The sequence below is a fragment of the Enoplosus armatus genome, chromosome 19 (genome assembly GCF_043641665.1).
Source record: "Enoplosus armatus isolate fEnoArm2 chromosome 19, fEnoArm2.hap1, whole genome shotgun sequence".
Taxonomy (NCBI): domain Eukaryota; kingdom Metazoa; phylum Chordata; class Actinopteri; order Centrarchiformes; family Enoplosidae; genus Enoplosus; species Enoplosus armatus.
Genome location: NC_092198.1, coordinates 12,174,733 through 12,190,122, shown reverse-complemented (window position 1 = coordinate 12,190,122; position 15,390 = coordinate 12,174,733). Strand labels below are relative to the sequence as shown.

Below are 15,390 nucleotides of genomic sequence, written 5' to 3'. Positions count from 1 at the left end.
GTAGGTCCTGTAAATTTCTTGTTTTTTAGGATGAAATGAACAGTTTATGCATGACTAAAATAGTAACAGTAATATAATACCAAGGGAATGAATCCAAGGATAGGCACTATTTCTGGAACAGTGAAGCAGCCAGATGCTTCACTTAAGCCTTTGATAGCTCCCTCTTAATAAAACAGTAGCATACAAACTTTCCTACTGTGCCTAGGGCAGTGGTAGGAATTCAAAAGTTTTCCTTGACTGTGTAAAAAATCTGCACAAATCAGGAGAGGAACAAGATGCACACCACCTAGCAGTGGCAAGATTGTCATCCTTGGGAATCTTAACAGACCGAGCTCAAAATCTTTCAGTGCTCAGTTAATCAGTCAGTCCAGCCTTTGACAATAGCAGAAATGTCAATCTCACCTGACAGTCGATGAGCTGCTCCTCCATGTCCATATCTTCGCTTTGGGGCTGAAGGGCAGAGCTTAGAGTAGCGCGAGTGCTGAGCAACCAGTGGTCGAGTTCCTCGGCCTCGCTGTGGTAACGCTGCAGCGCCTGTTCCTGTCGCTGCTCCTCTAGCTGTTCACTTAGTCTCTCCTGTAGTGGTCAATGTGACAGACATGTTAGATTCCACAGGTGAGACAATTCTCAGTGTGAAGATTAAAGCATGCAAATCTGGGAGATGTAAATTAATATCATCTTTGAGCACCTCACCTCCAGCAGCTGCCTTTTCCCAGAAGCCTTCATTCGAATGGTCGCCATCCTCTCTCCCAGCACAGTGAGAGTAGACTGGAGAGCGAGTTGGTCACCAGCCTCCCCATCACTGTCGCTGTCTGCCAGCTCCTCAGAGAAACACGTCTGCAACTCACCAATCTCATCCTGCAGCATCATGATCTCATCCATGAGAGCCTAGAAGATGGCAGGAGACAGCAGTAAAAGGGGGTTTGTCCAGACTGCCTGACAGTAACGTTACAAAAAAGAAATGTATTGGCCATCACTGTGAAGTTGGCATAGCAACGGAGAGCAGTGCCATGCAGTCTATGCAACCATTGCATGGGCTAGTGCAATATTAAGCCCCTCAATCATTCTCTGTTTTCTTGGAGCAGGCTTGTCTTTGGTCAGCTTTGTCTTTTCCCCAAAAGATGTCTTCTGTCTGCCTTTCAATTCACACTTAATGTGTACTTTCAGTGTTATTATCTGTACTGTACTCCACTCCTCCTCTCTCTTTCTCTTTCACACACACAAACACAACTTCCCCAATATCTCCAGACCTCTCTGTCCCCCCTCTCTCTCACCTGGTGTGCAGCCATCTGGCTCTCGGGGCTCTTGTTAGGCTCCAGACCCTCATTGAGCGCTCCCTCGATGGACTCCATCTTAGTGGAAATGGACTGGAGGGACTCCTGATAATGCTGCTGTCGCTCCAGAGCCTCATACAGACTCTTCTGCTTCTCGCTGATCTGTGGTGGGAGATGGGGGGGGGGGAGAAACGAATGATGGCAAAATCTAGACGGCAGCTGGAGAGGAAGAGTTGGGGGAAAAGTCCACTGTACTATCATTTGTCTTGTGATTTGTAGTTGGAGGTATATCAGTTCAAGTTTCCATCCCACTTTTGGCATTAGTGTAGTCTTTCTTAAGACACACTGCTCCCTGATTTTGTGATAATTGTCATAACAGTCCAGTAGAGTCCCAAATCCTAAAACTTTATCCCTATTCAACTGTGAAGTGTGCTGAGTTAAAATCTATCTCTGTAGCTGTTGTCTACTCGCCCCGTCATATCATTACATTTATTGCAAGAAATGTTCTAGCTGTGGCATATGGGAACATAACTTAGTGGTGTTTTCATATGTGAATGAATTTGGTTGGTTGTAGCTGATGATGTGACGTACCACATTCTTGAGTGTTTCCCAGGATCTCTGCAGGTCATCCAGGTTAGCAGCACTGGTCTCCATAGACGGGTCGTACAGCTCCTGGAGGGGTGCTCGGCTTAGCGCACCTCGACCCTGTGGCACAACAACACTGTGAGCGTGTGTTTCAATAGTGTATGAGAGCGATGTACAATATATGCTAATTTACAGTGTTTCTGACGTTCACTGAAGAGGGAGAGGGTGTGCTGGTCTGACATGTCCTTATGTCCTCAAACATACTGTCAACAATGAATTTGACTACTTAGTAATGCATTATGCACTTTAAGATATAGACAGTTGAAATGAAAATGTCTTTAATCTGTTCTCGTTCTCTTATTGAAAACGGGCCACACATTTCCCTTGGAGTTTAAACTGACATGACAAGTGAACACGGTATGCCATGGGTTAATGGTTATGGTAGTTCTCAGTTATGGTAAATCAGGCCACCCACAAGCTCACATACTTCCACAGAAACGATATGGACCAAAATGTAAGCGTGGCAAGCACTACCTATGACCTGTGAGTTAGATCTGTTTTGATCGTTGTGGGACGTTCTTCTCTTCAGCATCATCTGGCTGAGGTCCTGTGAGGTTAGTTCAAACTCTCCTCCATGACACTTTCCTTCCGTCACTTAGACAGATAGGACAGCTAGGCTCTCTGACACATCACAAGACAGAAATACTGTATTTACATTTCACTATGACCTTTGCTGTTTCTCCCAGAACAACAAAGCACTGCTGTTTCACTGTTGCAAGTCATACATTACACAAAAAACATATTTAATGCTAACTTAGCTATGTTTACAAAATTGCTTCTCATTCTTATCTCAGCAAAAAAGCAAGTTGCAAACAAATGTTCTTCAGCAAAGTAAATCTGCCAACATAATGCTGATAAACAGGGAAAGCAGGGGCAGCACAGAAACTCTCCAGCTGTTTCAAACATCCATGGTGTTCATAGTGGTGATGATGGGGAGGTCACGATTTGGTGTGGCGATGGGATGGGATGGGGTGCGGGTGAGTTAGCATGTCCATCTTAACAAGTCATTTAGTCACATATTCAATATTCAGTCTTATAATCTTATAATAATTGAAACAAATCAAAAACTCTGACAACAGGGTATGCAAGCTCACATGCTGCAATAATCTCTAATATCTTGAAATGAAATGCAAAAACAGCACTAACACTTGTATTCAGTCAATGTCATTGGGGACAAAAACATCTTTGAGACATTTGCGCTGGAAAACAGTCGAACAATCTCATCCTAGTGGCAAATTGTTTTTTTCAGTTATTTTACATAGAAGATGTTAAGACTTAAATATTAAGGTTGGTGACTGATTAAGATGGCTTTTCTTTGGTGCACAGATTATTGTGGGGGTTTCTTATGATGTTAGACTGATTTGAGGTGTAAAATGTAAAGTGGACGATGGTGGTAAGGAAGCTGGGCAGGTCAGGTAATGCTGGAGGGCTTTGGAGATAACCAGGGTGGGGTTTGCAGTACCTGGTTAAGAGGAGCGTCAGCGTTAGCCCCCGGGGAGGGGGAACGGCAGGCAGGGGGAGAGGAGACCTCGCTGTTGGTGCCCTCCTCCCCTGACTCCTCCGTCACAGGGGAGAGGAGTGTGTGGCAGCGGCCGGCTGTCATCTGACCACACATACACACCACACATCAAACACACACATCAGAAAAAGCAGGTGGAGGAGAAGGGAGGGGGACCAAGCAGAAAACGCCCAGATCAAAGGAGTGAGGAGACAGAGACAGAAAAGTGAAGAGAGAGAAGAAGAGAGAGCATACAAATTAATGGGGGAGTGCAGGTTAGGCAGATAGCAGTGAGCATATTGCTGATTAATTAGACAGTGAGTAATCAAATAACACTGAGATGAGATCAGTTCGATCACATTACTGATATTGACATCAAACACAGCAACCCTTTTGCCATACCACAGCATTAGAGACATAATTTACTGTAGCATTGCTCTGTGCTAGCAAATGGACAAACACTGGATTCCACTGGCAATGAATGAGCCACAAGGTTTTTTTACAGGATACATCAGGGGAAAGGAATGGCCATTACCAGGAAGTTGAAAATCACACATACAGTAAGTACACATACCGCTCACACCACACACATACATACTGTAGAGTTGCAGTTTTAGAACCACAGTCATTTCCTTTCCATCGCAGACACATTTCCCTTGTAAGTGGCATCCAGACATTATCCATACCACAGACAAGTTTTAGTGTTTTCTTGGACGTTTAAGATATGTTTTACCAAGAATATTTCTCTTTAAGAACTAGAAAACAACCACTCATGCAATCTGATGCACAAGCACAATTAAAAATGGCATTACAAGTATGTTCAAAGTGAAAAAAACACTAAGAAGTCCTGGGAAATCCACAGGAAGATCAAGGCCCAAACTTAAAGAAAGAGAAGACTGGAGTAGTGAATACAGCAGCAGCAGCAGCAGCAGCTGTCCTAGAAGTAGCACAGTTGTCTGTGTGCCTGCATGCTTCAGTAGAGAGGCAGAGCTGAAATGTGAGCCAAGCCCTACTGGGCTGGTTATTGGCAGTTAATGCAGAACTTGGCCGACTGACTCGGGACCTTATTATATTCGGAGGACTTTTTCCCGGGCTTTATGATGCAATGCAACGCAACGAAAAACATCAGCACACCGGCACTGTGTGGAGAAAACAGTGGTTCTACACAGTGAGGTTAGTTAGAACCTGAGCAGTGCTGACAATGCTGTGGCAACAATGACGCAGTACTAAATATGTTAAACAATAGCAAGTCAAGGATATCAGCAGTCCTAGCAACCTGCCATACACACAAACTTATCAGGCTCTGCTCACACACGCACAACATACACACATGCAGTAATATCCTGTTTCCTGGCCTGCTGAGACCAAACACACCACAAACAGCAGTAACAGAGCAAGGAAGCGAAGAAATCTGAATCAGAACGAAAGACACAGGGGAAGCGGTCGTGAGGCGGTTTCTTATGTGCGAAGTGAACACATAAGAAAAATTAATGATCAAGCCGAGGACGACATACTGTAGTAGCAGGCAGACAGATTCAGGCTAATATGAAGCAAAGTGAAGTGACACAGCACATTATCAGCGCAGTAATACACAAGAGGAGACAGCCAGAATAGTAACACTTGAGGGGTAGGGAAGATGAGGATAAAAAGCTTGGGTTATTTCTGTGCAGTACAAAAAGAAATAGAATGGAGGAAGAGGATAATAATAGAGAGAAAAAGCCTATTCTGAACCAGGAGTTCCCTTATTATTACCTACCATGGACCACTGAATAGATGATTGTTGTTAACTTGGAATTGAATTGCACAGAAACAACTTTGTACACTGTAACTTAGCACTTACAGTTAAGACTATAATGATAACTGTCATCCTCAGATATCCTCTAGTTTGAGATAACTTTAAGCCAATTACTTTACTGTGTAATGACCTGTAAACACCCTCTATAAACCCCCAGAAGGACCCCTGGGGTTTCCCGTGTTCCACTTCGAGAACCAGTGATCTGGACAGAAAAGGAGAGGGGATACAGGCTACACATGCAAACACACACACACAAGGCCAGACAAGCATACAGCCCTGCAGTATGTACACGTGTGACACTCTCTGGGAGATTGTGTATGTGTCCAAAAAAGGCTTTGCCACTCACCATGACGACAGAGGGGTGTGCTGGAAGTTGCTTGGCGGCGGTGGCAGTGGCGGTTGCCACGGCACTGGCCAGCTCCTCATCACTCAGCTCGTCTATGCCGTCCGAAAGGCCATCCACCTCGCTGACCGTCAGCAGCATAGTGGCATGTTTGGCCTTCACTGTCAGCATCTTACACTTGGAGTGGAGCGAGGCAATCTGCTCCTGGTAGCCTCGGATCTTCTGGGCCAGCTCCTGTCAAAACATCCCCCCCAAACAGAAAACACCGCCACCCCCAGGGTCAGGAGAGTGTGGTTCAGTCCACAATGGAGGATCAATAGTTCCTGGTTAAATAGGATCCTGAAAAAAGGGGGTGGTTGAGTTGTTTCAGCATTGAATGTGGTGCCGGTACGAGAGGAGTAAGTGGAGTGGACGCATTTCTCTTCTCTCCCCGGTCTCTTTTGGCTTCACAGTGAGGAAGCGTAGAAAGAAAATAGCACTGCCTCACTCTCTCTCTTTTTTTCTCTGTTTCTCTTCTATATCTCTGAGCCAATCAGAGCAGCACAGAGGCGGGTGACTCAGAGCGGTGGTGAAGCCAACAGACAGGATGTTTGGTTGAGAGAGAGATCCTTGCAGAAATAGTTCAAAATCCCTCAGACACTCCCTCTCGTACACAAACACAAATGGAAAGGAAAAACAGGAAGTGATCTCACTGCCTACACCCCCCCTCCTCTGCCTGCCACTTCCCTCCTCCACCAATCCTCGGGGCAGATTCCTTTCAACAAAAGAGTCTCGTAAGGAGAGAGGGAGTGTTTGGGGCAGAAGAATGACATAGATGGTGTCAAATTACAGCTATGGTATGAGCCGGCAGGGCGGGTCCAGCTCCTCCTCCTCCTCCTCCTCCTCCTCCTTCTACTCCCTCTGTCCCGCAGATGGTCAATGCACTGATAATCAGGTCATGTGACTAACTGGGCCAGTGGAGTCACAGCTATCTGCTCAGTTTAGAGATCAAACTCAGACATAAACATGAGCCACCCTGCAGCACGGGAGAGACTGCAGTAACAAGAAAATATCTACAAACACGTGGGTTCATATATTCCCTGTCAAGTATTGGAAGTAGATCAAATCTGCCGGAAACCACGAAGGGAAAGTTAAACTGTAATATAAAATGTGTTGCCTCTGGGGAGATTTGATCTGTTTCGCGGAAGGTCTTTGCCTCTCTGTCTGCACCCCCCCCCCCCCCCGTTCTCAAATCTCTCTCTCCGCATGGGAGATCAAACACCCTTACTCAGCAAAGTAAAACAGCGACCGAAAGCACAGGGCTTAGGTAAACAGGTGAAAACCATCCAACCATCTACACTGCATCAAACAGGAATCTATGCAGATTATATTTACATATACCATCAGATAAAAAAAGGAATGTGCGTGAGTTGGGCCTGTATAGACACAACTCGATACTCTCCCAGAATTGCTGTGTGATGTGGCACTGCTCTGTTAACACAATGTTGAAGGGGGATTCAATCAGCAGCATTTATTCTGGGGTTCTGGTAGTTTTATAGAAGCATCAATTAATTGTGTGTTGTTTGCATTAGATATTAGGAAAAAGGACTGCAAAATTGCAGAGAAGTGATGTTGAACTGATGAATTTGACACCTTCAGTTATAATAATGGCTCAAATTACTAACGTACAGTCTGATTCAGTCTTAAGGGTTGCCCACAACTAGTCTCAGATATAGAGTATATTTCCTGCTGTCTCAACTCAACAGGAAATATATCATGTCAAATTGCCCTGGTCTCTCTTGCTCTTGGCTCTTGATGTTGAAGAAGTTGGCCTCATTAGAAAAAGAAAAGCCTTAATTAATTTCTTTAAATGTCAAATGTGACAACTGAATGTTGTAGGACCTCGTAAATAAAAACAGTCATTCTGTTATCCTGGTTTGTTGAGGATGTTTGATGTGTGGTGCTCATCTACAGTCAATCTCCCAAAGCTCTTCAGGTCCTTGTTGCTTTGCTGTTATTTCACAGGCTTCAGTGAATAAAGACTATTTCAGCAAACAAAGACTAATCATAAAGTGCACTATATGGCCAAAAGAGTACTTTGGGTCTGGGGCTTTCTATCCCTAACCCTAACCCTAACAGTTTAGGGAAGACCCTTTCCTGTTTCAATGTGAAAAAGCCTTTAAGTATAAAGCTAGATCAATAAAGAAATGGTTTTCTGAGTTTGGTGCAGAGGAACTTGATTGGCCAGCACGAAGCCCTGACCTCAACCCCATCCAACACCTTTGGGATGAACTGCAACACCGAGTCCAACATCAGAGCCAGAATTCACAATATTATTCATGGCTGACTGGTATCAGAAGAGTGAAGGCCATTATAGCAGCAAGTTAATGCCCATAGTTTTGGAAGGATATGTTCAAAAATCACATATGGGTGTAATGCTTGTGTCAACATATATATATATATTGTGTGTATGTCTCGTCTCACCTCATGGTGGTGTATTTGAGCCTGAAGTTCCTGTATGTTATTGGTGGAGACGGGCCGGTCCTGAATGATGCGATGAGCCTCTTCTATTAACCTTTGAAGGTTCTTCACTTCCTGTTCATACTGCTCATATTGCACCACGGCCTCCTGGGAAAGAGGAAACATAACAAGGCAAGACTGAAGCTTCATCTTTTGTAAACCAATCATAAAACATCATATATTATTGATCTCTGAAGGGAAATAATCATTTCGCTTGCCTCTCCCACCAGTGAGGTCAAATGTGAGTGTCATCTACAGATGTCATGGAGTGGAGTTACTTCTTCCAATCATGATATTGATTCTTATGTGCACAGTGGTGCACATCTCTCATTCAGTGTGTTAACATGCATATCTTAGTGTGGCATTTATTGGAACAGGATAAACATACAGTATTTTCAAATACATAAAATCCTAACACGTCATCTGAGATCTCTTGGAGCAATGAGGAAAATTAAACACATCTTCTGTTTGTCCGTGTAAAACTAACTGTACACAGCTACATTTGTACAGTATATAAGCAATTAATCTCATTCATTGTTTCATAGCTTGGTGTGCTTGGTTGATGCTTTGCGTTTTTGTCCTCCAGACAGTCTAAGAAGGTCACTTGCTTCTTCCTCTAAAGGCTTATCTTCACTACATTGAGCTTAAAAGCAGAATCAGCCCAGAACCAAAGGACTACAGGATAATACTGGTCTGATGGGGGCTCAAAGAAAATACAGACATTCCTGAGATGGCCTGTTAGGACACTGCAGGAGAATTCAGAGCTATTCCAGATTGTGTTAAGTCAATGTAGAACTATATAAAGGGCTTCTATAGGGTGTAGGACTTTTATCCTATTGTTTAGTAATATAATACATTAGCAGAATAAAAGCTCTCAGCTCTGCTATTTGTTATCATATTTGACCTAATATGTGACAGCTGATTAACAGTATTTGCAATGTGAGGACTGCCCTCTACCTGTAGGATGTTGCACTGTTGGATGGTGGTATGCTGCAGTTGGCTGGCCTCTTGCTGCAGCGTCTGAGCTGTGCGGCAAATGGGCAGGCTGGCCACTACCTCCTCTGGAAGCCGGAGGGCGCTCTGACACTGCTGTACTGCCGCCACCTGCTGCTTGAAGCCCTCCATTTCCACCAACAGACGCTTATGAAGGAATGAAGGGGGTTGTTAGAGAAAAAGGAGGAATTGTTGGTTGTGTGATAAAGCAATACTGTGTCCAGAATAGCTACTTTTAAGTTTGCATGTAGACGCATGCAGATTGTTGTAGGCATGCACTGTTTGTATGTACAGTATTCTCTCTTTTTGAATCTCTAATACTTGAAGCAGGGTTAAATGCTGATTATAAACAAAGCATTTTAAATGTGTGTGTTTACCTGTCTCTGTGTGAGCTGCTCTCTGAGGCTGAGCCTGTTGAGGTCTGGGGAGGCAAGTGTGACCTGGATCTGGTCTACAGCAGCATGGAGGTTTTTCACCTCTGTCTCCAAACGCAAAATGTCCTGAGGAGAGACACAGACAGACAAAACAAATCAAAGGAAAGCAAATACAGGAGTAGGAGCAGCCTATACTGTATGTATCCTCAACATATAACGTAGCCTCTATACACAGGAGGTAAAAATGGATTTTCAAAAACTACTATTGCTTATGTGGACATGCTTGCAGTAATAAATATTTAAATCACACCACTGTTTTTTTTCAGTTCAGTTTGAGTTATAAATAAAAAGGCAGGCTTTTGTTTAAGAGTAAGATCCTTTTTTCAAACCACAAACAGAAGTCTCGCTCTGAAATCTCACGAGAGGTGACTTGTGCAGGAAGACGGTGGAAAAGTGGAAACGTGAGTCAGAGTTCTTCTTACTCTTTAACAAAAAGGTCTATCTCTGTAGGGATCCTTTCCATAACGCTGTCAAACACCTCAACAATGATCGGAGCCTGTTACTGGCAAAAACAACTTACTTTGCAGCCATTACAGCCCATTTCGTAACTGAGGTGATGGACCAATTCCAAATGTTTTTGTACCTAATTGTCATTTACATCCCAAAGTATGAAAAAATAGGGCCCAGAAATGACCCTTTAAGTTACAAGTTAAATACAATGGTTGTGCTGTCTTCACTCTAAACCCAGAAAAAATCCAAACTCGCAGGAGGAATTGTAAACAGATTTCCAAACACACAATGTTATTAGCAACAATCAGTAACAGACTGTCATCTGGGTACCAGCTGTATGGCAATCAGATTAGTTTATTGCTGCACAAGCTACAACAGTGCATTCCATTATGATGGTGTAATACTTCGTGAATGACCATAAGGGGCACTGTTGGGTTGTAGATCTAGAGTATTTGACTCACTCCAAAGGGATGTGCATCTCTTGTTGTGCACCAAAATGTTTGGATTCATGAAATCAAATTTCTTAATGACGATAATTTGATCAGAGTGCCCTAAAACAATTTATGGCGTAGTATTATTGATGACTGATTCCTGTAATGTTTGCCTGAAAGTGAATGTCATTTACCTTTGCTGCATCCTGCAGACTCTGGAGGCGAGTCTTGGCAATTTGTTGTAGCTCCTCTGTGCGTCTGCTGAGGTGTTTCACCTGCTGGATCCACCTCTCCGTCTGCAAAACCTCCCCCAGCTGCCCCTCCCTCTCCCCCATGGCCTCCAAGTCACCATGGAGACCCCGACACTCCCGCAGCAATGCCTGTCACCATAGGAACATAAATTACAAGTCAAAGAGAGGGTCCTTTTATGTTGCAATTATACTAATTAAGGCCGGCCAACACTGTACAGTGCGTGACATTACACTGAGAAATCAAACAAGTGTGTGAATCTAATTAGTTGTAAATTTGTGGGGTGTCTTCAGATTTAGTAGGTTAATGCAGGAAATATTAGTACTTATTTCAAAATGTAACAGAACCCATTTTTTTGCAGTATTTTTCAGGCATCTTAAAGCTCCCTCCCTATTGTGTGACTCATTAAGACTCACCTGGTGTGCTCGAATTTGCTCCTGCAGCTGGGACGCAGAGCTCCAGATGATACTACCAGTGACCAGAGCCTCTGCCTTTTCTGCCCAGCCCAAAATGAACGCCTTCATACCCTGATATTCCTCCACCTGTCTCTCTGCCTGCTCACAAGACAAAGACGAGGACCAGAAAGACAGAAGAATTAATGCAGATGAAAATGAATGAAACACCATCCATGCATTGGCCACAAATTCAGACAATAATTTTGGGAACTTTTCTTTGTCTCCAGGGAGGTCTACATGACATGGTGAACTGAATGGACAACTCGCCTTCTTCAGTCTGTTGGCTCTGTCCTGGACCTGCTGCGTGGTGTGGCGCTGCACCTCTGTCAGTTTGGCCACAGCATCGCCCAGCTGCTTACACAGCAGAGGGTTCTGCTCCCCAAACTCCTGCACCGCCACTCCTAACTCTACCAGAGAGCGACCACAGCATTCACACTCTTCACAAAGGACCTGTAAGAGAGGAGAGGAGAGGAGGGTAAGAAGGTGAGGCCAAAAGGGAGGAGTGTGGGTTAAAACTGAAAAGTGAATCAGTAAACCTTACATCCCAGGTGGCTATCTGTGTCTGTTTGAAATAAAGAACTTAATTTGAAAGTAATAGACTGACATTTTGGGATATATATTCTTTCTTGCCAAGAGTTAGATAAGACGGTTGATACCACTCTCATGTTAGTACAATAAATATGAAGCTACAGCAGCCGGTTAGCTTAGCATAAAGACTGGAAACGGGGTGAAAGCCTGGCTCTGTCCAAATGTGACAAAGTCCGCCAACCAACACCTCCAAATTACACTAATTAACACATTATATCTAGTTTGTTTAATTTGTACAAAAAGTGTATAGACAACAAGTTGTGGTTTTATGGGAGAGCAGTGATAACATGTAATTAGTGAGCTTCAGAGGCGCTGGTAGGCCAAAGAGTTCAAAAAATTACAAACTATTCCTTTAACTACACACACTCCAGGCTTTGTGGATCTACAGATGGGCAGAGGAGTAACAGAAGAAAAGAAGTTGGGGCAACAAGAAAGAGAACAGGAGGGAAGGGGCTTAGACTCCCATCTGGAATACTCCTCTCAGAAGTGGGTCACTGTTGAAGGCAGAATTCAGTTCATGCCATTCCAACTCTCACACACTCATTAACCTCAACATCTGCAAAATGAATAGCCAATTTAACAGGGGTTAATTGCCTGTTAATTAGTCAATCTGTCTGGTTGATTACTTTGGTCTCTTCTTTGGCCTCCTCCAGGTCGGCACCCTTGTCTTCCAATTTCAGAGCGATGATCTTCAGTTTCGCCTCGATGTCCTGGAGTCTGGAGCTGAAGTCGTCTTTCACATCCCTGGTCTGCTGCACCTCCCTTTCCCTGGCCTGGACCTAAAGCAGATGGCAGAAATACACACATTTCACTGTACTTGACAAAATAAGTCTTTTAACAATGCTAAATGGTTATTGATATTTCAGGATGCTCTCTCCAGACACAATAAGAGCCCTGCGGCAGGCAAGTACAGTCATACACCAAACTGCAGAGTAGAACTCATACAAGTGGGTGCCAGTTTTACACTGGTGTACAGTACATTTACATACCAGAAAATAGTTTGATTATTTGAAAGAATGGTCACTGCTTACATTTTTGGGTCAGTAAAAAAAATGTAATATAGTCACACAACACACCAACAACACAACATTACACTGTTCAACTGTAGCCAAGAGGGGTCACCTGGTCTTCAGCAGAGCCCAGAGCCAGAGCCACCTCAGCCAGCTGCATGCTGAGCTCGGAGGGCAGACCAGCCTGGAGGTCCTGGTACTTGGACTGCTGCAGCTCTGTCATGCGCTCCACACTCTGACGCCTGCTGATGACCTCACCATGTGCAGTCTACAACACAAACAACATCACATGATGGACTGCAAATCACAGTCTTTTCTGTTACGACATGACTGCATTTATGTCGGTTTGTCCTTATGTGTAAGGTGTGTGAGTGTACATGTAGTGGCCTACTTCTAGCTCTTGCAGCAGTGAATCCAGGTCTGCAGTGGGACTCAGCAGTAAGCCACGAGTATCTTGGATCCAGCCTTTGACCAAGCCCAGCTCCTTTTCAACCTCCTCTCTCTCCCTCAGCTCCTGGTGTACCTGAGTCCTGCTGGCTCGTACCCGCAACACGAGGCTAGACAAGACACAGCGGGGACAAAAATCATACAAAATGTTTAAATCTAAATGGGATATTCTTCAAAAACATTTCTTACAGAATTATATGTACTGTAACATGACAATAAAGTACAAATAAAACAGCTTGTCTTGCTTCCCACAAGATGATTTTTATCAAATTTAATCATACATGTTTGAAGCATGGACAAATGTTTATTTTAGAATAAAAATATCAGAGGATATAGTGAAAATAATTAACACAACAGGACTTAAAGTCCTAAGAGAGAGTCTTTTATTCCCTTCAGCTGATGTGCTGTAAAATAAATGAATATCCACCCACAGAAATACAAGTAAAGGTCAAGAGGGATAATCTTGTGTTTTAAAACTATCTTGTTCTGTTCTTCTCCAAATTCTGTTCTACAAGAGTCCCCATGAGGTGAACTAATATACATTTTTAGTTCATACAAAGTCATGTGGCTAATCCTGTTTCTGGTTGGCTGGAGCAGCCACAGCACTGGCTCACTCACCTGTCATATTGCTCCTGCATGCTTCTGATCTCTTGTAGGCAAGGTGTCTCCTCGTGTCCATTCTCTGTCTTTTTCTCCATCGCCTCCTCCTCCTCTTGTCTGAGGCTGCGAGTGTGCTGCCCCAACAGGGCCAGGATGGATTGCTCTCTCTCCACCTCCAGGCTGAAGGAGTCATGGTACTCCAGGAGGCTCTGAAGTGTCGCCCTGGTGGCAGCTTTCTCAACCGTGCTATCTGGGACACGACTGTGGAGGTCTTGTGACACAGAGCGCACCTTCTCCATCTGAGGGAAGTTTATGTTCAAAGATTAAAGTTCAGTTGAAGCAGCATCATGAAAAGTCAAAGAACAGTCTCTTTTGGAGCTTAAAAGGGGGCATTTAGAGCAGTTGTTCCAAATGTTTTTTTTGAATTTACGTATGACATTTCTTAATTCACTAACAATCTTTCAAGGTTTTATCTACGGTATTGTCTGTGATAGTCAAAGGCAGAAACAAGAGTCAAGACATTCAAGTCCAGAGAATGACATCATGTCCAGTTGAACAAAGGGGCCATAGAAAACCAGTGGACAGTAACCAGGAAACGTGCCACGTATGAGGAAATAACCACTTTTCCTTACAGTTTGACCTCATTTCTCCTTTAGGAGCGGTGCTTTGTGGGAATTCTTGGGAGCTGACAGGGTTCACACTTAAATCAGGTCAAAAGGCGGGAAAACGCTTCATGACACAGTGTTTTGGCAGGAGGAAACAACTGGCCTGAAGCCTGGAGTTACATCACAGCACACCAACTGGTATTCAATTGCTGCTGTGTTTGACCTAAATCTGTAGAAGCAAGAAGAATTTTCTAGACTTGTGTTTTTTGTCATGTGAGTTTAACCTCATCACACACAGAGTGCACTTGGGCATGTAGAGCACACACTCACACAGGAAACCATGTACAATATCACCACCAAATGTGCAGTATCCTTTCTTACCTTCTCAGTGAAGTTCCTCCACTCCCTTGCAGTGTCCTCCAGTGCCCTCTCCTGGGCTCGGGCCACACTGCGGAGCCTGGTCCACCGTTGCCACAGCGACGACACAGAGTGGCTGGTGACGGCTTTGCTGGACTCAGAGATGATCTGCTCTAACTCTATTGCATTCTCTTTCAAAGTATTTAGAGGCAACTCCAGCAGGTTGATGTGAGCCACCAGAGACTGCAGCCAAAAGATGACAGCAGATACACACAAGCCATTTCATAAATGCAGTCTTCTGAAACATGTATGACAAACTATGGGAAACCTAAACTCTTCCCTAAAAGAAACAACTCTGCAGACACACAAGTGAACAAGGAATAATTCCTAAACACTTCACTGTTTAAATATTGATGAGCATCTGCTGCCATGACAAGAACAAATGTTGGAATTTACTGTAACAGCCACGTGGGACACATGCAAGTTAGACGATTTCTATAAACATCGGATAACCCTTTTCTACAGTACAGTCTGTTTTATGAGTGAAGACAGTGTCCCACCTTGTATCTCTGACACTTTTCCTCTGCCTGCTGGATACTGACGGCTTTAGCTGTAGTGAACATGGCCATCTTGCTCTCTGTGTCATTCATCTGTTCAACTAGTGTCTCTTTCTCACGTTGGAAGGAGGTCCATAGAGCTGCACAACTGAGAAAATTA

At 43.9% G+C, this 15,390-nt stretch overlaps 1 protein-coding gene across 1 annotated transcript in view; it reads right to left on the bottom strand.

The window, feature by feature from the left end:
• Positions 1–15,390, bottom strand: part of syne1a (spectrin repeat containing, nuclear envelope 1a) — a 121,028-nt gene that overhangs the window by 31,531 nt on the left and 74,107 nt on the right. Inside the window, exons 77-94 of the mRNA XM_070926329.1 lie at positions 15,234–15,378; positions 14,698–14,916; positions 13,730–14,010; positions 13,056–13,221; positions 12,777–12,932; positions 12,281–12,433; positions 11,330–11,516; positions 11,028–11,161; positions 10,557–10,742; positions 9,425–9,547; positions 9,012–9,194; positions 8,019–8,162; positions 5,559–5,789; positions 3,382–3,522; positions 1,866–1,979; positions 1,275–1,436; positions 694–888; positions 403–576 (exon numbers count right to left, since the gene is read on the bottom strand). Coding sequence (XP_070782430.1) covers positions 403–576; positions 694–888; positions 1,275–1,436; positions 1,866–1,979; positions 3,382–3,522; positions 5,559–5,789; positions 8,019–8,162; positions 9,012–9,194; positions 9,425–9,547; positions 10,557–10,742; positions 11,028–11,161; positions 11,330–11,516; positions 12,281–12,433; positions 12,777–12,932; positions 13,056–13,221; positions 13,730–14,010; positions 14,698–14,916; positions 15,234–15,378 — 3,094 coding nt within the window. The remainder of the gene's footprint in view (positions 1–402; positions 577–693; positions 889–1,274; positions 1,437–1,865; positions 1,980–3,381; positions 3,523–5,558; positions 5,790–8,018; positions 8,163–9,011; positions 9,195–9,424; positions 9,548–10,556; positions 10,743–11,027; positions 11,162–11,329; positions 11,517–12,280; positions 12,434–12,776; positions 12,933–13,055; positions 13,222–13,729; positions 14,011–14,697; positions 14,917–15,233; positions 15,379–15,390) is intronic.